The 23,186-nt window shown below is 47.7% G+C and overlaps 1 protein-coding gene across 1 annotated transcript; it reads right to left on the minus strand.

Moving 5' to 3' along the window:
- Positions 1–205: 205 nt before the first annotated feature.
- LAPTM4A (lysosomal protein transmembrane 4 alpha) lies at positions 206–22,704 on the minus strand. Its single transcript, XM_069728137.1, has 7 exons — positions 22,532–22,704; positions 12,098–12,218; positions 8,775–8,851; positions 6,569–6,691; positions 1,963–2,058; positions 789–887; positions 206–705 (listed from the first exon to the last, which is right to left on the minus strand). Exons 1-7 carry the CDS (start codon positions 22,628–22,630, stop codon positions 613–615), a joined length of 708 nt encoding a protein of 235 aa, XP_069584238.1. The 5' UTR covers positions 22,631–22,704; the 3' UTR covers positions 206–612.
- Positions 22,705–23,186: the final 482 nt, after the last annotated feature.

Consider the following 23,186-nt stretch of genomic DNA (forward strand, 5'->3'; position numbering starts at 1 on the left):
AGTCGGATACGGTTTAGTGTACAAAAGTTCTTATCCAGGATCATGCATCTCCATGGTTACAGACTACAAACAAACCCTGTGTAGTCTGGTCCTGCAGTTATAGTCACTCATCTGCCCCATATTTCTTGCTAATGATTTACTTGTTTCACGAATTTGCATAAAAAGTCAGAAAATGTTTAAAAAAAAAAAAAAAAAGTCTGGGTCGTTATATATTTTTTAAAATTAATTTTACTCAAGAAAAATATTTCTTATTCAATCTTTCACTGCTGAGGGGGATCACCCAAGCATGGTCAACGATATGTCACAAGGATCTCCAGGAGTAAAAGTGTTAAGGCATGAAAAGACAGACGAGAAGCAACCAAAAAAAAAGTAAAATAAAATGACAACGAAATAAAATATAAAAAGTACCAAGTGTAATCATCTGCCCCTCCCCCCCCAAAACTACTTCCCTCGTAAACGATAATCAGTAAGAGATTGTCTTAAAATGTAAGTCATCTTCATGTTAAAGGTTAAGGCAACGAAAGCGTTGGGTTACAGAAAAAACAATGAGGTCTCTGTAGAGTGGGGTTTATTCTGCAGGGTGAGCAGGGGCGACGATAACGTGCGGCCGGGTTATACATCCTTCTGTGTGGGGATGTAAGGTGGGGGAGGGTCCTTCTCCTTTTCTGGCATCTTTATGGCCATCTCGTATGTAGGAAGGATGTACTGCAAGAGAAAGGATCAGTCAAGTGCTGAGAAAATGAACTAACAAAAAAACGACAGGTGGTCAGCAGTGAGTGTGCGGTTACCTGTGGAGGCGTCTCGAAGGCGGGATACACTGCGATCTCTGGCACGTTCCTGTTATTGATGTACTTGTAGCAGTTCCACACGCAGTTGATCAGATAGGCCTGCACGGGGAAACCACAGGTTATGGAAAGACATGACACAAGAGAAGGAATGGAACGGAGGAAACCAAGGACTCCAGCTGGGTCTGTAATGATCACTGGGCCAGGGGATGACCAAAAACTGATGTAAACAAGCCCCAGAGATGCCAAAAACAAAAAAGTATTTTAGCTTTATGGATACAGATGGCACATTATCAGGTCCAAGTCGTGGTGCCAACAAGAGGACACTGTAGTACGCATGACAGGAGGCCCAATTTCCATTAATTTATTGATACTAGACAAACTTCCCGCAGGGGAACACGAGCTGGACTATAGGAAAAGTGGCTTCCAATTCAAGCAAATTGGTCTGTGATCTGACCGCAATGCATGGACTGGCCGTGGGTCTGCCAACCTGAGTATGACAATTTCATTAAAAAAAAATATATGAAGCCGTCACGCTGGATTTGGAGACCTGCGGCCAGTCCATGCATTGTGGTCAGATCTCAGTATGGGTTGTGGCTGTCGAACATATTTTTCGAGCATGCCGAAGACACTCCAGTTAGCACACGAGCGTTCGGAGAACACACCTTATCCAAGCACAATCGTATGATAAAAAAACAAAAAAACACTAAAGGCTGATTCATCGGGAGCAGCATATTGCAGGTGGGTGCGTTCGGAAGTATGGTGTATCTTCTCACCGACTGAAGTTATTACTATATTCAGGGGCTGGCGTACATTTCTGCACACACTCTGGTGGTCTACATGATGATGAATCTGTCGGAGGCTCTTGAACACGTCCCATCTGAGATCGGCACATTTTGACTAAGTTGGTGGAACCGTCCGGGACCGGTGTAAAATCGTCAAGCGCTGGCAAAGTTTCACATAAATGTATACATTTGGTTTTGACGCAATCACTGAAGCGGAGAATCTACTTATCGGATTATTGGTGGTGTTGTAAAGGTTTTGAAGACTCCGGTAGGTTTCGGAGCCCATCTATAGGCAGTGACCGTAGGAGTGCCCTACTGGTATCGGGCAGCAGGTGGATAACCAGTCGAGCTGCAGGGTCTCTATACAATGACAAGTATCCGCAAAGTCTTACCTTTAGAATAATTATTAAGGCGCCAGCAACCAGGACGATGAACAGGAGGCAGCTGGAGTCCATGGCAAGCATGTCATCTTTATATGGAAACTCCGGCTGTGAGAAACGGAGGGACGAAAAATAATCTTAGGCTAAGAACATTTATATTACCATAAAAGGTGTACATGAGAGAGAGCCAGAGAAGACTCTGAAGAAACGCCCAGCAGAGATTTCACATACTGAGCTCCAAAACCAACACGTGAATATCTTCGCAATGGAGCGCAAAATGGAAAAAAGCAGCAAATGTTATTAAAAGTTGAAAGGTCTTCTTCGACCCCCTTTACAGCACATGTCATGATCACGTGATTGGCGACTGTCCGGAGGGAGCAGGAGCTGCTGGATCCCCACAGACCCAGATCACTTCTGCTGTGGAAGTAGGAGGCAGAATTTGTCCTGTAATCAGGGATAATATACCAGCCCTAGTTACAGGGACAAAAAAATAAAATAAGTTTTTTAAATATTGAAATTCACCTCCAATAAGGCCTTTAGGCTGTGTGCACACGATGCGGAGTTTGTGCGGATCCGCAGCGGATTTTTCCGCGCAAAACGCTGCAGTTCCGCACAGTGATTTACAGTACAATGTAAATCAATAGGGGAAAAAAAAAAAGCTGTGCTAATGGTGCGGAAAAATCAGCACTGAATCCGCTGCGGATTGAAAAGAAGTGCATGTCACTTCTTTTGTGCGGATCTGCCGCGTTTCTGCACCCTTCCATTACAGAAATCCGCAGTGGTAAAAACTGCAGAAAATCTGCATTAATTCCGCATCAAAACCGCACAAAATCTGCGGCAAATCCGCACCTGCGGTTTCTGCCAGGAGATGCAGATTTTATGCGGAAAAAAAGAAAAAAAAAAGGATGCTGAATGAGAATTTTTTATTATTTTTTTTTAAGTCTTTCGAGCCCTTAAAACTGCATGTGCCTGGTCTTAAACTGGTTATGGGCCATTATGAAGTAAGCACATCTCAGAAGGGCACCTTGCCCTAAGAACAATTGTACGTATTGTTCCAAAATCTGTGTACTAGAATCCCCATGTAATGAGCAAGAACGGTGACACGATACCTGGTGATCGCACCGGCGTCCCGGCAGCTATCAAGAGATGCAGTGTCACCTGTTCTGCTCAGCTCAATGCAAAGCAGGACTGACCCTTTAACCCCTTCATGACCCAGACTATTTTGACCTTAAAGACCTTGCCATTTTTTGCAATTCTGACTAGTGTCCCTTTATAAGGTAATAACTCAGGAACGCATCAATGGATCCTAGCGGTTCTGAGATTGTTTTTTCGTGACATATTGGGCTTTATGTTAGTAGTAAATTTAGGTCGGTAATTTTTGCTTTTTTTGTGGGAAAAAAAAAAACGGAAATGTGGCGAAAATTTAGCAATTTTCAAATTTTAGTTTTTATTCTGTTAAACCAGAGCGTTATGTGACACAAAATAGTTAATAAATAACATTACCCACATGTCTACTTTACGTCAGCACAATTTTGGAAACAATTTTTTTTTTTTTGGCTAGGAAGTTATAAGGGTTAAAATTTGACCATCGATTTCTAAGTTTTACAACAAAATTTACAAAACCATTTTTTTTTAGGGACCACCTCACATTTGAAGTCAGTTTGAGGGGTCTATATGGCTGAAAATACCCAAAAGTGACACCATTCTAAAAACTGCACCCCTCAAGGTGCTCAAAACCACATTCAAGAAGTTTGTTAACCCTTCAGGTGCTTCACAGCAGCAGAAGCAACATGAAAGGAAAAAATGAACATTTAACTTTTTAGTCACAAAAAGAACTTTTAGCAAGAATTTATTTTCCCAAGGGTAAAAGGAGAAACTGAACCCCGAAAGTTATTGTACAATTTCTCCTGAGTACGCAGATACCTCATATGTGGGGGGGAATCACTGTCTGGGCGCACGACAGGGCTCGGAAGGGAAGGCGCGCCATTTGACTTTTGAATGAAAAATTAGCTCCAATCGTTAGCGGACGCCATGTTGCGTTTGGAGAGCCCCTGTGTGCCTAAACTTTGGAGCTCCCCCACATGTGACCCCTTTTTGGAAACTAGACTTCCCAAGGAACTTATCTAGATGTGCGGTGACCACTTTAAACCCCCAAGTGTTTCAAAGAAGTTTATAATGCAGAGCCGTGAAAATAAAAAATCATTTTTCTTTCCTCAAAAATTATTTTTTAGCCTGTAATTTTTTATTTTCACAAGGGAAACAGGAGAAATTGGACCCCAAAAGTTGTTAAGTTTATCCTGAGTATGCTGGTACCCCATATGTGGGGTTAAACCACTGTTTGGGCACACGTCAGGGCTCGGAAGGGAAGTGGTGACGTTTTGAAATGCAGACTTTGATGGAATGGTCTGCGGGCGCCACGGTGCGTTTGCAGAGCCCCTGATGTGCCTAAACAGTAGAAACCCCCCACAAGTGACCCCATATTGGAAACTAGACCCCCCAAGGAACATATCTAGATATGTGGTGAGCACTTTGAACCCCCAAGTGCTTCACAGAAATTTATAACAGAGCCGTGAAAATAAAAAAATCATTTTTTCACACAAAAATAAGTGTTTAGCCCCCATTTTGTTATCTTCCCAAGGGTAACAGGAGAAATTAGACCCCCAAAGTTGTTGTGCAATTTCTCCTGAGTACGCTTATGCCCCAAATGTTTGGGTAAACCACTGTTTGGGCACACGTCTGTGCTCGGAAGGGAGGGAGCACCATTTGACTTTTTGAATGCAAGATTGGCTGGAATCAATGGTGGCGTCATGTCGCGTTTGGAGACCCCTTGATGTGCCTAAACAGTGGAAACCCCTCGATTCTAACTCCAACACACCCCTAACCTAATCCCAACTCTAGCCATAACCCTAATCACCTCCCTAACCCCAACACACCCCTAACCATAACCCTAACCACAAGCTTAACCCTAACCCCAACACAACCCTAACCTTAACCCTAATTCCAACCCTAACCATAAGGCTATGTGCCCACGTTGTGGATTCAAATGAGGATTTTTCCACACAGTTTTTGAAAAATCCACAGGTAAAAGGCACTGCATTTTACCTGCGGATTTACTATGGATTTCCTGTGTTTTTTGTGCGGATTTCACCTGCGGATTCCTATTGAGGAACAGGTGTAAAGCGCTGCGGATTCCGCACAAAGAATTGACATGCTGCAGAAATACAACGCAGCGTTTCCGCGCGGTATTTTCCGCACCATTGGCAAAGCGGATTTGGTGTTCCATACATACATGGTACTGTAAACCTGATGGAACACTGCTACGAATCCTCAGCGGCCATTCCGCTACAGATCCGCAGCCAAATCCGCACCGTGTGCACATAGCCTAACCCTAGATCTAACCCTAACCCTAGTGGAAAAATAAAAGTAAATATATTTTCTTTATTTTATTATTGTCCCTACCCATGGGAGTGATAAAGGGGGGGGGGGGGGGGTTATTTATTATTTTTTTTATTTTGATCGCTGTAATAGAACCTATCACAGAGATCAAAATGTACCTGGAATGAATCTGCCGGCCGTTTCGGAGGGCACACTGTGCATGCGCCCGCCATTTTGGAAGATGGCAGCGCCCATGCAGAAGACAGACGGACACGGGGAGGGACACCAGAGGTCGGCAAGTATGCGGGGGTGGGATCGGACAGCGGGGGGGGACTGCAGGGGGAGCGGACAGGAGGACGGAGTGGAGCAAAGCACAGGACGGGGGAGGTGGATCGGTGGCGGGGCAGATCGCGGTTTCCAGCCATGTCGATGATATTGCAGCTTCGGCCATGGCTGGATTGTAATATTTCACCAATTTTCATTGGTGAAATATTACGATTGCTCTGATTGAAAGTGAAACGACACTTTGAAGAGCCAATCAGAGCCCCCCTGGGCTAAAGTGCCACTCCCCCGTCCCTGCAGATCATGTGAAATTGGAGTTAACCCTTTCACCCTATCTGCAGGGACGGGATCATTCTGTGACACAGCATATGCGTCACAGGTCGGATTGGCACAGACTCATGACGCATACGCTGTGTCACGGGTCGGGAAGGGGTTAATGGATGCGGCTTGGTTTCATTTTGTCCAGTGGCGTCAGGCCTGAAATTTAACGGGTGCAGCCACCGCCACAGCGTGGGTGCAGCCACCGCCACAGCGTGGGTGCAGCCACCGCCACAGCGTGGGTGCAGCCACCGCCACAGCGTGGGTGCAGCCACCGCCACAGCGTGGGTGCAGCCACCGCCACAGCGTGGGTGCAGCCACCGCCACAGCGTGGGTGCAGCCACCGAGCAGGCTTTCTCTTGGAGCTAGATGCATCTGCTGTATGTACATGGAGCAGGGGCCGCACATGCTCACCAGCGCTTGGGCTCCATTCCCAGCAGCATATAGGCATCCTGAGGAAGGGAAATAAATGCCATGAATGGGACACCATCTTTAACCACTTCTTGTCCAGCCGAGATCTGGAGTATAACTGGCGTAAGGTTGATCAGTAGAGGATCGTGGCCCACTCGGAGCATTAGATCTCTGTTCGGAGGTAATAACGTACACCACCATTCACTACCACATAGGGAGAGTCCGTACTCACCAACTGCTCCAAATAGTCCTTGATCCCCGGCAAGTATGTGAGGGAGCTGATGGTGAGCAGACACGTGAGGGCGAAGTCAAACAGTTGGTAGCAGAAGAACGGAATCAGCCAGCCGCCGCGGTGCTACGGGAGAGAGACACGTCACAACAGGATCCCCCGCCTCAGTACATTGATGGCAGATCCACAGCCATGGTTCCCATACACCTGAATGGTGAAGCCCAGGAATACGCAGCCACCTCTGCTGGAGATTTTTGCAATAAATCTGCTGGGCGTGAGCCTACTTGAACGAAATACACACCTACATGCACGGCCGAAAGTGTTGGCACCCTTGAATTTATTCCAGAAAATTAAGTATTTTTTCCACAAAATTATTGCAATTACACATTTTGTTATACACTTGTTTATCTCCTTTGTGCATATTGGAACAACACAAAAAAAGAAAAAAAAAGGCAAGTTGGACATTATTTCACACAAAAGCCTAAAAATGGACCGAACAAAAGTGTTGGCACTCAACTTAATATTTGGTTATACACCCTTTGGAATAAAGTAACTGCAATCACTTCCTATAACCATCAACAAGCTTCTTACACCTCTCACCTGGAATTTTGGACCACTTTTGCAAACTGCTCCAGGTCTCGCATATTTGTAGGTGCCTTCTCCCAACAACAATTTTAAGATCTCACCACAGATCTCCAGCGCTTTGCTTCCATCCATTTTAGGGGGCTTCTTGAAGTATGTTTGGAGTCATTGTACTGCTATGAGACCCATAACCAAGGATGCAAACCCAGCTTTCTGACACTAGGCACTACATTGCAACCCAAAATCCTTTGGTAATCTTCAGATTTCATGATGCCTTGCACACAGACAAGGCAGCCAGAGGAAACAAGATAGCCTCAAACATATTTGAACCGCCACCATATTTGATTGTAGGTACTGTGTTCTTTTCTTTGTACGCCTCATTCTTTTTTCGGTAAGCAGTAGAATGATGTGCTCCACCAAAATGCTCAATCTTGGTCTCATCTGTCCACAAGACACTTTCCCAGAAGGATTTTTGCTTACTCACGTACATTTTGGTAAACCGGGTCTCTTGCCATAGCATTTCATTCAAATGTCGACACATAGTTCACGCTGACACCAACTCACCCTGAGCCTGCAGGACAGCTTGAATTTCTTTGGACCTTGATTTGGGCTGCTTATCCACCATCCATCCTTCCATAACTTGTTCTCTGCCATCCACACCCAGGGAGATTATCTACAGCAGAGGTGTCAAACTGCATTCCTCGAGGGCCTCAAACCATGCTTGTTTTCAAGATTTCTTTAGCATTGCACAAAGTGCTGGAATTATTCTCTGCAGGTGATTAAATTATCACCTGTGCAACACAAGTAAATCCTGAAAACATGACCTGTTTGCAGCCCTCGAGGAATGCAGTTTGACACCTCTGACCTACAGTGACATGGGTTGCAACAATCATTATGTTGCAAAGGAACATCAAGATCTCTGGAGATGGACCTATAACCTTGAGATGGTTGATATTTTTCAACAATTGTGGTTCTCAGGTCCTCAGACAGTTCTCTTCTCCTTCTTTCTCCATGCTTAGTGTGGCCCACACAGACAACGTAAAGATTGAGACAACTTCTCCCATTGTTATCTGGTTTCAGAGGGGACTTCCATATTGCTACTACTTGCCACAGGCGAGTTTGAATGAGCATCACATGCTTGAAACAGAAGTAGTATACCCACAACTTTGAGGTTGCGTGTGAAATTATGTCCAATTTGTCTTTTTTTTCTTTTTCCAATACACACAAAGGAAATAAACACATGTAATTGCAATAATTTTCTGGGAGAAATACTTCACTTTCTGGAACAATTTCAAGGGTGCCAACACTTTTGGCCATGACTGCATATCCATCACATAGGACAGGCCAGGTGTATCTCCATTGGAAGTGATCTGCCCCTATCCAGTGACTCCAGAGAAAACTATTATTAACTGTACACATTCTCAACTTTGCATTTGCTTTAAACTTCAGAAAGTTTCATACGGACGCCCCTGAAGATTTGGCATGTGCCGAGATGGTCAGCCACAGCCCTGTATATAGGACCATTATATGACATGGTTGGTAGCTCTCCTGGGCTCAGCAGACACTACTAGTCATCATGGGGATTATTCGGCAGCTCACTAGTTAGTTGCGGCTCTTATGTACTCACAGTGATTGCTCCGTAAACCATCATTGCACTCATAGTAAACATCAGCAGGGAGATGGCAAACAGGACACAGGCGTTCTCTGCAAAACAAAGCAGCGGGACGTCACAAGCCAGACCGTGCAAACACCTACGTCACTCAGTATTAAGCCGTGCCATTTACACGCAGCCAAAGCCAGGAAGGACCGGAATCAAAGGGAGTGTGCGAGAAAGAAAATGTCTACTGCCCCGGCGCCATTCTGGCCTGGTCACAAAAATAAACTGCACTCATGATTCTAGCTCAGCAGGAAAGTAACATTACAGGCAGCCTGTATTTTATACTCCATGTATCTAATACAATGAGCCCCCCACACCCCCCCCTATATACAGCATGAGCCCCCCACACCCCCCCTATATACAGCATGAGCCCCCCACACCCCCCCTATATACAGCATGAGCCCCCCCCTATATACAGCATGAGCCCCCCACCCCCCCTATATACAGCATGAGCCCCCCACCCCCCTATATACAGCATGAGCCCCCCACACCCCCCCTATATACAGCATGAGCCCCCCACACCCCCCCTATATACAGCATGAGCCCCCCACACCCCCCCTATATACAGCATGAGCCCCCACACACCCCCTTATACACAGCCAGAGCCAACACACACCCCCTATATACAGCATGAGCCCACACCCCCTATATACAGCTTGAGCCCACACCCCCTATATACAGCATGAGCTCACACACACCCCCTATATACAGCATGAGCCCACACCTCCCCCGTGTCCCCTATATACAGCATGAGCCCACACACCCCCTATATACAGCATGAGCCCTCACACCCCCTATATACAGCATGAGCCCTCACACCCCCTATATACAGCATGAGCCCACACCTCCCCCGTGTCCCCTATATACAGCATGAGCCCAGACACCCCCTATATACAGCATGAGCCCTCACACCCCCTATATACAGCATGAGCTCACACACACCCCCTATATACAGTATGAGCCCTCACACCCCCTATATACAGCATGAGCCCTCACACCCCCTATATACAGCATGAGCCCTCACACCCCCTATATACAGCATGAGCCCACACCTCCCCCGTGTCCCCTATATACAGCATGAGCCCTCACACCCCCTATATACAGCATGAGCCCTCACACCCCCTATATACAGCATGAGCCCACACCTCCCCCGTGTCCCCTATATACAGCATGAGCCCTCACACCCCCTATATACAGCATGAGCCCTCACACCCCCTATATACAGCATGAGCCCACACCCTCGCGCCCCCTATATACAGCACGAGCCCACCCACCCCCGCACCCCCTATATACAGCACGAGCCCCCCCTCCCCTATATACAGCACGAGCCCACACCCCCTATATACAGCATGAGCCCACACCCACTATATACATTTACAACACCAAAAAATGGAGTTCCATATACCAAGTAAAAATTGTATAAAGTTTATTGCAAATATACATTCTTTGCGTCTGGAGGAGAGAAGGTTTTTCCACCAACATAGAAGAGGATTCTTTACTGTTAGGGCAGTGAGAATCTGGAATTGCTTGCCTGAGGGGGTGGTGATGGCGAACTCAGTCGAGGGGTTCAAGAGAGGCCTGGATGTCTTCCTGGAGCAGAACAATATTGTATCATACAATTATTAGGTTCTGTAGAAGGACGTAGATCTGGGGATTTATTATGATGGAATATAGGCTGAACTGGATGGACTAATGTCTTTTTTCGGCCTTACTATGTTACTATGTTACATAATTGATCATAAATTAACAAACAAAAACAAAAAAGAGACCCTAGTAAAGAAACAAGTGAAACCTGGGCATAAGTATCACTAAACATCACGATGGTATTAATAATGTATCATTACCGATCATATAAACTACCAACGCATCCAGCATAAATTATAACGTGGTTCACGATTGTCATTGACAATCCCTTTTTGAAAAAGCTCACGCGAAACGCGCGTCAAGGGGTGGATCCGGTCCCCGGGCACTCCATCACACTCACCATGGGTAAGCTCCTGTTTCATTAGAAGTGTCAATACTTACTTACTCCTCTCAGTGACAGCACTGATCTATAGGATAATCTGAGGGGATTACTTGGTATTGATGACACATAGTTCCAGGAGTAATACAGATGGGCATGTGAACCACGTTAAAATTTATGCTGGATGCGTTGGTAGTTTATATGATCGGTAATGATACATTATTAATACCATGGTGATGTTTAGTGATACTTATGCCCAGGTTTCACTTGTTTCTTTACTAGGGTCTCTTTTTTGTTCCTTTGTTAATTTATGATCGATTATGTATATTTAGAATAAACTTTATACAATTTTTACTTGGTGTATGGAACTCCATTTTTTGGTGTCGTAAATGTGTATTGGGAGTATACACTTACCTTTTCAGTACCTTATGGGTGGATATACAAAACCACTGGGATATTACTTACCATATGAAACCCATATTTTGTCTGTGAGTTTGAGTTTATTCCCCCCTATATACAGCTTGAGCCCACATCCACGCGCCCCCTATATACAGCATGAGCCCACACCCCCATATACTGCATGAGCCCCCACACCGCGCCCCCTATATACAGCATGACCCCTCATACACATACAGTATAAGCACACCCCCATATACTGCAAAAGCCCCCCCAGCCCCAGAGCTCCTATATACAGCATGAGCCCACACCCCGCGCCCCTTATATACAGCATGAGCGTCCCCCCGACACAGCATGAGCCCCCCCACACACATACATCATGAGTCCTGCCGCACCGACATACATAATGAGCCCCCCATATACAGCATGAGCGCCCCACCCATATACTGCAGAAGCCCCCCAAGCCCCATAGCTCCTATATACAGCATGCGCCCCCCCACACCTATATATAACATGAGCCCCCCATATACAGCATGAGCGCCCCACCCATATACTGCAGAAGCCCCATAGCTCCTATATACAGCATGCGCCCCCCCACACCCATATATAGCATGAGCCCCCCCAATACCCACATAATGTAAAAGCCCCCCAGCCCCTATATACAGCCTCCTGTACACAACTACACTACATTCCGCTCCTCTTTGCTGCAAGTGTTGAGCTCCATTTTAACGTCACTTCTCTTCTCAATTATATCAATACATTAGATCATGTAATTCCACAATGTGTTTTCCTCCCATAGGGTTTATCTATATGTGCCCTCATCTTTGAGCGGATCATCGATTTAGAGAAGGATCGGGTCATCTGCAGAGTTGAGAGTCCCGAGAACTCCCTGTATACAGACATCCCATATCCATCTCCCGCGGTAACCCCTCACCTGCCACTTTCTCCGAGGCGTAATAGTTTCCGATCACTTCATACTGAATGTCGACTGTGGGCACGGTGTCGGGGTGGGTGACTTTCACGGTCAGAAGTATTCCCATTAGCAGGTTCACCACCTACAAGAGGGAAAACGAAAATCTGGTTAAACGGTAAAACGCCGGCTGCACTGATGACTCCACGTCAGAAAGAGGCAGCGTGAAGAGAGTGGCCGGACTAGGACAATCTAAGAATATTTCTACAATAAGGAAAGCTTATATTCACCTCTCGCACCGACACCGTTCCAGTGATGTCTGCGTCTGGTTGCAATTGTTAGGTCACGTGAGAGCTGCAGTCAATCAGCAATCGCTGACTGACTGCAGCCTTTAAAGCGGATGTCTGATCTGACAATACGGATGAGCGGCAGCCAGTCACTGAATGGCTGCAGCGCTCAGAGTGAGCGCTAACATCACTGGAGGAAAATATAAGCTTTTCTTATTTTATTAGGGCTTTTAAAGAAAAAGGGTTGTCTGAGTAATGGACAACCTATTAAGCACTTCCCTCCTCTTAAGCACTTCCCACCTGAATTAGTCAGCGACACGTGGGTTCAGCACCGATCTGGCTGTAATTAAAGGTCAGATACTCAGTGTGAACGGACCCCAATGCTGTGACGGAGCGAGGTCTGCAGTGCACATATCCACCCTATCTAGTCTATGCAGCACGAGGCAGGGATGGACGGGTGCTTCAGGCTGGCAGGGAACATCCTGCCTCCAGTACTGCACACTCACTACAGCAGCTTCCCACTCTTCACTCCCATCCCTGATGTTACCAGGCAACAATCTCATATCAGTAAGGAAAACAAACTCTGAGACAAGGTCGATAACCTGGTTCCCAGCCAGCACGGCTGACATTCAGAGACTGAACTTCATTCCTAAACCTATTTCTCCCTCTACAGCCCAGGAAGGGTCGCTGCCTCCTTGTAATGATGCCGAGGAGTAAGTAACCGCCTCTCCACACTGCAGTCTACCTAAAGGGAACATGCAGGAATCCCATGCTTATAGCCTGTGTAACAGGAATACTGGATCAGGGGCTACCGGAAGAAAGTGATGTTTTATTCACCCTCTAGGTCATCGAGGTGGTGTGTTGTAATCATTCACCAGCACATTGATTAAGGCCGTGCTCATGGTGCAGCGATCGGTGACGGAAAGTGAGTGGCTGCAAAGAGAATACTACTTCACTTTATACCGGCAGCCGCTGTTCCAGTAATTCGGCTATATAGGATTTAAACTCGGGTTACCTGTGTAGATTACTGCTATATCTGCAGGTAATTAGCATTTCTGGAAGTGACAGATCTTCCTAAAGCTTTCCTCCCTTTCTACAGCATGCTCTGCCCTCCCTAATAACTGATGCCTTCCCCCTCTCCACGCTTTGACCCCACTGCGGCAACCTCTAATACTGAGAGAAGGGATGGAGGGAGCATAGAGCCAACGGCAGGACAGCCAGATATGTATAAATTTTGCACAGATGCAACAACAGCAAAATGAAAAAAAAGGAAAAAAAAAAAAAAAAAAAGCAGTGTCTGTAGTCTTTAAAGAACGACAAAAATGGAGTCAATAAACCTATAAATGTAATCCGTGTTACGGCTCCATTGCAGCCATGTCTTTACAAAGTCACGGTGACGGGTTTCCTTTAAGGCATCACTTGCTCAATAAAACTTGTATTGCACAAACCCTGGCATTCATCGTGGCTTCAGTATTTCTTGGTTTGTACATAAACTGCCCAGACTGGATCTCTCAAGGCCATAACACTCGCCCGGGGCAAAGTCAATGTCTTCGGCTATGTGCTCACTTTTATTTCAGTCATTCAAAATATTTTCACGCAGAAACCACTTCAGGAAAAGCCTCTTTTGGGTAATTTTCATCTACTTGAAATGTGTCCTGAAAAAGTGGTAAGGTTTTTTTTTCCCCTAAAGCATCCTTTGCAGCCCTGTGATTGGACGGTGCCAATTTTGGATTGCATCACACTCGCACATAGAATTCTACCGATACTTTGGAGAGGGAAAAAAAAAAAAAAAAAAAAAAAAAGGACTCCACTCGGGTGACTCACAATGCAGAAATCTTGTTCTCGCTCCTCCCCTCCCCAGTGCTGCCGTTCCCTCCCCAGTGCCGCCGTTCCCTCCCCTCCCCAGTGCCGCCGTTCCCTCCCCTCCCCAGTGCCGCCGTTCCCTCCCCTCCCCAGTGCCGCCGTTCCCTCCCCTCCCCAGTGCCGCCGTTCCCTCCCCTCCCCAGTGCCGCCGTTCCCTCCCCTCCCCAGTGCCGCCGTTCCCTCCCCTCCCCAGTGCCGCCGTTCCCTCCCCTCCCCAGTGCCGCCGTTCCCTCCCCTCCCCAGTGCCGCCGTTCCCTCCCCTCCCCAGTGCCGCCGTTCCCTCCCCTCCCCAGTGCCGCCGTTCCCTCCGCAGTGCCATCGTTCCCTCCCATCCCCAGTGCCACCGTTCCCGGGTCGCCGGATTAGTAACAAGTTGCTTTGTTCGCTTATTACTTTTTTGTTTTGTTTAAAAAAAAAAAAAAATACATGATTGAAAATCCCTTTAAGGCTATGTGCAGACGTTGCGGATTAGGCTTAGGAATTTCTGGTGCGGATTCTGCCTCTCCTGGCAGAAAACGCACCTGCGGATTTGTCGTGTTTTTTGTGTGTTTTGTTGCAGTTTTCTTGCAGATTTGCTGTGTTTTTTACCCCTGTGGTTTTCTATAATGGAATGGATTCACAAAAAAGAAGTGACATGCTACTTCTTTTAAACCGCAGCGGATTTTCCGCAAAGTGTGCACAGCATTTTTTTTTCTCATTGACTTACATTGTACTGTAAATCAATTGCGGATCTGCAGCGTTTCTGCACCGCAAAGAACGCTGCGGATCCGCAGAGAATCTGCAACATGTGCACATACCCTAACTGTACATGGTACAGGGCACACCCGAATACTCAGGAACACCAGTTGCGAAATAGACGACCATATGAAAGCCAATTCTTCCAAATTCCTTATCTAAACCAATCGTAAAAAAAAAAAAAAAAAAAAAAAAGTTGTTGATTAGAAAATTAGGCCATGTTCACACAGTGCGTTTTTTTCTGCGGAACCGCAGCGTTTTTGCCGCTGCGGTTCCGCAGCTGTTTTCCATGCAGGGTACAGTACAATGTACCCTATGGAAAACAGGAACCACTGTGCACACGATCCTGAAATTCAGAAAAAAAGCCGCGCTGAATAGCTGCGGGAAAAAAGAAGTACCATGTCACTTCCTTTTTCGGAGCCGCAGCGGTTCTGCACCCATAGACCTCCATTGTGAGGTCAAACCCGCAGTAAAACCCGCAGATCAAAAATATATCTGCGGGTTTTATTGCGGTTTGTGGTGCCGAACCGCTGCAGCAGGAAGTGCGGGGAAGCGGGCGGAAGTGCGTGGGCGGAGTGTGGCTGCCCCGATCCCGCCCCCCCGTGCTCCGATGTTCCCCCCCATCCCCGTGCTCCGATGCCCTCCCCCCCGTGCCCGTCTGGCCGTCTTCTCCCTGGGCGCCGCCATCTTGCAAAATGGCGGGCGCATGCGCAGTGCGCCCGCCGAATCTGCATTTTGATCACTGAGATATAACCTATCTCAGTGATCAAAATAAAAAAAATAGTAAATGACCCCCCCCCCCCCCCTTTGTCACCCCCATAGGTAGGGACAATAAAAAAATTAAGAATTTTTTTTTTTTTCCAATAGGGTTAGGGGTAGGGTATTTTCAGCCATTTTAACCCTAAAAAACTTCCTAGAAAACACACAGACTCTGCATAGAAAACTGCAGCAAAAAACGCAGCAAAAAACGCACCAAAAAAAGGACCTGCGTTTTCTGCAAAAAGCTGCGGTTTTTAGTCCTGAAAAAAAGGATGGAAATCAGGAACGTGTGAACATACCCTTAAATTTCTCAATGCCGTGGCAGGGCGAGTGGGTGTAAAGTGCATTTCTAGAGAACCTGGCACGTCCGTGCCGTACACAAACATCCCAGTTGTTGCAGTAAAGCATGGGGTAACGCTTCATTTATCCTAAGGTGGCGCTCTAATTCTCTAGAGAAGCTTCTAATAAAAATGAATTAAATATCGGAGAGTCGATTCTCTTTGAATGGAGCCCGGCAGCACAGAATGACCAAGCACAGGCGCTCGGTGCACCCTTGGTGTGGCCACACGTTTACGTGCACCTTCCCACCTACTTGCTTTCCTGCTATCCCTTCTCTGGCTCTAGAAATATAAAACCAGAGCTAAATCACACACACAAAAAAAAAAAAAAGAGGGGGTGGAGATGGAGTGAAAATCTGTAGGTGGGAAAGTTAAGATCAGAATTGCAGAAATGGTTCCCACCTGAGCTCACTCCGCCTTTCCTGGTCAGGCACCGTTTCGCCCCTATAAGTAAGGGGGCAGCAGGAGCTCCAATCCCACCTAGATTGGTGAATTTCTCCTCTGCGGCTCCTTGGTGATCTACTATAATGGCTAACCATTTGCATTCAGGATGGCAGTAGCTGATGAGCAGCTTAGTAGCTCGGTGGTCAGCACTGTCGCTTTGCAGTCCTGGCCAAGAACATCTGCTTGGAGATTTTATGTTCTCCTGGGTCTTGTCCAGGCTCAATGGATGCTGCCCAGGTGACTGGTAGACTGGCCAAGGAGCTCAAGCAACAAAAGGAAATAATGCAATGAAATTCATTTTCTTTGAGTGCCCCGTTATCCCATAGCGAGGAGGAATCTGCAGGAGGCAGCGATGGAGAAAGCCATAAGAAAACATCTGCTCCCGATACCAGAGAGTAGAAGGAGAATGGTGCCCAGATGGAGGTATCAACGCTCTCCCGGCATTGCCACCAGCTGCGGTTCTGCCCGGTCACGCAGAGGAGGTCTCTCCAGGACGTTTCCACCATGAAGGACAAGACGATAAGGTCAGACCAGGCATTTCATGGGAAATGGACAAGAAAACAAAATACAGACGTGAAGAAGAACATCAGGAGACGACTACTGGACAGCCAGGAGCACTACTTGTGTGACCGACAGTGTCGGAGGTCAGAGCAGGTTACATCAGCAGAGATCACACCGACACTGCACTAAATACGCCAGACATAAGGCCAGGACTGAGGAGGTCCTGGAAAGCCCTGGAGGCCACTACACCAGGAGCCAAGCTCAGGCACATCCATGTGATATGTGCATAAAGTGGATATACATCAGAGCACGAGGTCACAAAAACACACTTCTCGTCCTATTTTGAGGTTCAGAACAAGATATACACAATGGGGGAAAAAAACCAAGCAAACAAAAAAAAAAAAAAAAGCACACCGACACTGCACATGGATGTGTGATTGCAGCATCAACCTAAAAAGCCTCCTAAAGTAATAGGACGTCTGAGAACCTGTTTCCATTTAGAGAAACGCTATCACATTTCCACAGGGAAGTGCAAACACTGATACATAATCCTCCAGAAGGAAAAATGGCAATCTGTAAACCGAAGGCAGAAATGCAAAAGAGAACTACCGACCGGAAAAACCTCCTAATTTCACAATTCAGGAAATTATTCACCATAAGCACCAACTTCACGTCTCCAAACCCCTCACGTGTCTGTGGCACAAAACTGTAGGGGGTCTCCTGATCCGAACATCCCACCTATAGGCTGTCAGGGTCTCGAGACCCCCACCGCCAGGCTGAGAATCACAGACTGACACATGGACCAGTGACTGCGGCCTGTGAGGCAGGATATAAACCCCAGGATCCTCCCGCAGTCACTGACTGCACAGAACACAAGCACCATGCAGTGTGCCAAACAACAGCTCAGAAATGGCCAGCCACAGGATAAAGTGCAATGTGTAGGAAAAAACCTTCAGTGGAGTCACCACCAAAAATATTCATGGTATATTGCCATAAAGTTATCACTGTCTGACCGGTGGCGGTCCTACTGCTGAAAAGTGCAGCAAACCCTGAGGCCCTGTACAATGACTGATAACACAGGATCCACCATTCACAATCGGTGATGTCACAGCTCACCTCCTCCTCCTGTACAATGACTGATAACACCTCTATATACAGTAGATAATACATGATCCACCATTCACAATCGGTGATGTCACAGCTCACCTCCTCCTCCTGTACAATGACTGATAACACCTCTATATACAGTAGATGAGACAGGATCCACCATTCACAATAGATTATATCACAGCTCACCTCCTCCTCCTGTACAATGACTGATAACACCTCTATATACAGTAGATGAGACAGGATCCACCATTCACAATAGATTATATCACAGCTCACCTCCTCCTCCTGTACAATGACTGATAACACCTCTATACAGTAGATAACAGGATCCACCATTCACAATAGGTGATGTCACAGCTGACCTCCCTCTCCTGTATAATGACTGATTTAAGTACATTTTTCACATCAGAGCAACATGTCAGATGTTTTGACCTGTGGATCTCTGGAGCCCTTCTCCGGGAATGGAGTGTGCACAGCGCTGTGCATAGCCAGATGTCTGTGCGCAGTCACCGCGCTGCTCACTCTCCATGGATGAGTAGACCTAAACACTACTGTAGGGGCGCAGCGCTCCATTGAGCACTCTCACCTTTTGTTGCTATGACATGTCAAATGTTTCTCAAAGTTTATTAACCCTTTAAGATTTCTCGATTTAAGCCTTTTTCATAGAGGAGTGACTGGAAAATACTGACGGGGATAAAATGGTCGCGCATGAATGACAGAACAAACTAATTACAGGCAGCAATGATCACAAGTACGATTACAGCAAAGTCAAACCTAAATATATACCGTACTTTTAATTTCAGCGATGACCATGTCAGAAATTTGAAAGATTTTTTTTTTTATATTTGAATATTTTTAAAAACCTTTGTTTCTTCTTTTCACCTTAATTTATAGTCCCTTTTGGGATTTGATCCTGTGATCATCTTATCACTTGTACTACAGGTGCTTCTCACAAAATTAGAATATCATCAAAAAGTTAATTTATTTCAGTTCTTCAATATGAAAAGTGAACCTCGTATATTATATAGAGTCTTTACAGAGTGATCTATTTCATGTTTTTATTTCTGTTAATGTTGATGATTATGGCTTACAGCCACTGAAAACCCAAAAGTCATTATCTCAGTAAAATTAGAATAATTAACAAAAACACTTATTAACTAATTAAAAAAAAACACAAAAACACAAGGCTTCTTAAGTGTTTAGAAAGGTCCCTTAGTCTGTTTCAGTAGCTCCACAATCATGGGGAAGACTGCTGAGGACAGATGTCCAGAAGGCAGTCATTGACACACTCCACAAGGAGGGGAAGCCACAAAAGGTCATTGTTAAAGAAGGCGGCTGTTCAGAGTGCTGTATCCAAGCATATTAATGGAAGGTTGAGTGGAAGGAAAAAGTGTGGTAGAAAAAGGTGAACGAGCAACCGGGAGAACAGCAGCCTTGAAAGGATTGTTAAGAAAAGGCCATTCAAAAATTTGGGGGAGATTTACAAGGAGTGGACTGCTGCTGGAGTCATTGCTTCAAGAGCCACCACACACAGACGTATCCAGGACATGGGCTACAAGTGTCACATTCCTTGTGTCAAACCACTCATGACCAATAGACAATGCCAGAAGAGTCTTACCTGGGCCAAGGAGAAAAAGAACCGGACTGTTATCAGTGGTCCAAGGTGTTGCTTTCAGATGAAAGTAAATTTTTAATTTCATTTGGAAATCAAGGTGCCAGAGTCTGGAGGAAGAGTGGAGGCCACAATACAAGCTGCTGGAGGTCTAGTGTGAAGTTTAAACAATCAGTGATGGTTTGGGGAGCCGTGTCATCTGCTGGTGTGGGTCCACCGTGTTTTATCAAGACCAAAGTCAGTGCATCCGTTTACCAGGAAATTTTAGAGCACTTCATGCTTCCCTCTGCCGACAAGCTTTTTGGAAATGGAAATGTCATTCTCCGGCAGGACTTGGCCCCTGTCCACACTGCCAAAAGTACCAATACCTGGATTACAAACAACAGCATCACTGGGCTTGATTGGCAGCAAACTCGCCTGACCTAAAACCCAGAGAGAATCTCTGTCAAGATGAAGATGAGACACCAGACCCAACAATGCAGACGAGCTGAAGGCTGCTATCAAAGCAACCTGGGCTTCCATAACACCTCAGCAGTGCCACAGGCTGATCGCCTCCATGCCACGCCGCATTGATGCAGTAATTGATGCAAAAGGAGCCCGGACCAAGTATTGAGTGCATTTACTGAACATACATTTCAGTAGGCCAACATTACATGGTGTTATAAAGTATTCTAATTTACTGAGATAATGACTTTTGGGTTTTCATTGGCCGCAAGCCATAATCATCAACATTAAGAGAAATAAACGCTTGCAATAGATCACGTGTTTGTAACGACTCTATATACGAGTTTCACTTTTTGTATTGAACTGAAAAATTATATTTTTGATGATATAATTTTGTGAGACGCTCCTGTATATACACAGCAATAAACACTATTGTATACAGAGAAGAAGAGGAGTTACCAGCAGCAACTGGAGCTCTGATCACTGTCAGTACAGGCGGCATCGGTTAGGTAACAGCCAGCACTCGCAGTGAGGAGCGGTCCCTGCCCCTGTGCCCCTCCATACACCCACCAGGCACACTCTACATTAAGAGGCTGTTAGTAGAGGAGGCATCATGACATTAGGGCGTCACCCTGCAGTAACTCACAGGGGAAGCTTCTGTGTGCGGATCAGGACGACACCAGGAGACACCAGGAGGACAAGAAGACACCAGGAGGACAAGAAGACACCAGGAGGACAAGAAGACACCACCAGGAGACAAGAAGATATCCCTCCCTGCAAGAGGCGAAATCACCGAACCACAAAACTAACCAGATAGTTCAGTAGAAATAGAAACCAAGGAGGAAATGCTGCAGATGTGGAGGTGACATGGCGGAGGTCGCACCTGCCACAGAGGACGAGGAGGCTGCGGGACATCCTAGCTGCACATTGTAGCCATCTTCTCCATCCCCTCACCATCATGTGCCACATACCGCCTGCACCCCATCAGCGCACGTGCCCTCCTATACCCCTCTACACTGTACCACTCACTATTTTGTCCCAGGATTTTGATGCTTCTTTTGACCTCTCCCTACTCCCTCTTACAGCCCATCACCGCCCCATGTCTCTCACGTTCCTCTCCCCATATCTCACGTGCCTGCATCTCACGCAAACCCCCCCCGTGCCTGCATCTCATGCACGTCCCCCCCCCCGTGCCTGCATCTCACGCACGTCCCCCCCGTGCCTGCATCTCACGCACGTCCCCCCCGTGCCTGCATCTCACGCACGTCCCCCCCGTGCCTGCATCTCACGCACGTCCCCCCCGTGCCTGCATTTCACGCACGTCCCCCCCCGTGCCTGCATTTCACGCACGTCCCCTCTCGCCCCCTGCATTGCCCCTCTTGCCCTATGTCCCCTCTCGCCCCCTGCACTGCCCCTCTTGCCCTATGTCCCCTCTCGCCCCCTGCACTGCCCCTCTTGCCCTATGTCCCCTCTCGCCCCCTGCACTGCCCCTCTAGCCCTATGTCCCCTCTCGCCCCCTGCACTGCCCCTCTTGCCCTATGTCCCCTCTTGCCCCCTGCACTGCCCCTCTTGCTTTATGTCCCCTCTCGCCCCCTGCACTGCCCCTCTTGCCCTATGTCCCCTCTCGCCCCCTGCACTGCCCCTCTAGCCCTATGTCCCCTCTCACCCCCTGCACTGCCCCTCTTGCTTTATGTCCCCTCTTGCCCTATGTCCCCTCTCGCACCCTGCACTGCCCCTCTTGCCCTATGTCCCCTCTCGCCCCCTGCACTGCCCCTCTAGCCCTATGTCCCCTCTCGCCCCCTGCACTGCCCCTCTTGCCCTATGTCCCCTCTCGCCCCCTGCACTGCCCCTCTTGCCCTATGTCCCCTCTCGCCCCCTGCACTGCCCCTCTCGCCCCCTGCACTGCCCCTCTTGCCCTATGTCCCCTCTCGCCCCCTGCACTGCCCCTCTTGCCCTATGTCCCCTCTCGCCCCCTGCACTGCCCCTCTTGCCCTATGTCCCCTCTCGCCCCCTGCACTGCCCCTCTTGCCCTATGTCCCCTCTCGCCCCCTGCACTGCCCCTCTTGCCCTATGTCCCCTCTCGCCCCCTGCACTGCCCCTCTTGCCCTATGTCCCCTCTCGCCCCCTGCACTGCCCCTCTCGCCCCCTGCACTGCCCCTCTTGCCCTATGTCCCCTCTCGCCCCCTGCACTGCCCCTCTTGCCCTATGTCCCCTCTCGCCCCCTGCACTGCCCCTCTCACCCTATGGCCCCTCTCGCCCCGTCCCCTCCCCCGTCACAGCACGGCTCGGGTTCCCGCACGTTGCTGGGCTGCAGAGCTCCTGCCGGCCGCCGCCAGCACCTGGCTCCCCGTCCTCCCCTCCTCACCATGTACTTAGTGCCCAGGATGATGGTCCCGGTCCGGACATGGCAGCAGCCGCAGCACCTGGTGCTGTACAGCCGGTCCCGGCTCCGCTTCAGATTCATGCTGCGTATCTCTCTCCCTCCGTTACTGCTTCTTCTTCTTGTCGGATTCTGCACGAAGAGCCCTGGACGTCACACGTTAACGTGCTTCGTCACGGACCTGGAGGCGGCGCCATCTTTGCAGAGGGCAAATAACGCTTCACAGATCCTAACGGCCATCTTTGATGTTGGCATGGTAAAGTACGATCCAATCAGAGTTCGTTAGTTTCCGGTGTTGTTGATGTAACGCACGCGTTGGCCGCCAGGTGTCGCTGCTCTGCGCTTGTGCTGACAGCTGCTGAGTCCTGAAAACTTTTCTTTCTGTGTTGAACTTTATAAATAAAGTTATAAAAAGTGTGGGGAGAAGCTGCGGACACCCCACGGGGCATCATGGGAGTGTACTGTGGCCCAGGCACTGAATGGCCGGACGTGAGCGGCATAAAAATAGTAACGGACACCGGGAGCAGCGGCAGAGACTGAGCGCTGGACCCACAGAGGGGTCCATATGACTGTAGACTTGTGGCTCCTCACATTCCATATGACTGTAGACTTGTGGCTCCTCACATTCCATATGACTGTA

This window comes from Ranitomeya imitator, chromosome 5 (genome assembly GCF_032444005.1).
Source record: "Ranitomeya imitator isolate aRanImi1 chromosome 5, aRanImi1.pri, whole genome shotgun sequence".
Taxonomy (NCBI): Eukaryota; Metazoa; Chordata; class Amphibia; order Anura; family Dendrobatidae; genus Ranitomeya; species Ranitomeya imitator.

Excerpts from the sequence above, each read along its gene's own strand:
- LAPTM4A (XM_069728137.1), bottom strand. The coding sequence starts at position 22,630 with ATGAATCTGAAGCGGAGCCGGGACCGGCTGTACAGCACCAGGTGCTGC. Across the intron at positions 6,692-8,774 it reads TGGTTTACGGAGCAATCACT|CACCGCGGCGGCTGGCTGAT; the intron begins GTGAGTACATAA and ends TCTCTCCCGTAG. Across the intron at positions 2,059-6,568 it reads AGGACTATTTGGAGCAGTTG|CCGGAGTTTCCATATAAAGA; the intron begins GTGAGTACGGAC and ends CGTTTCTCACAG.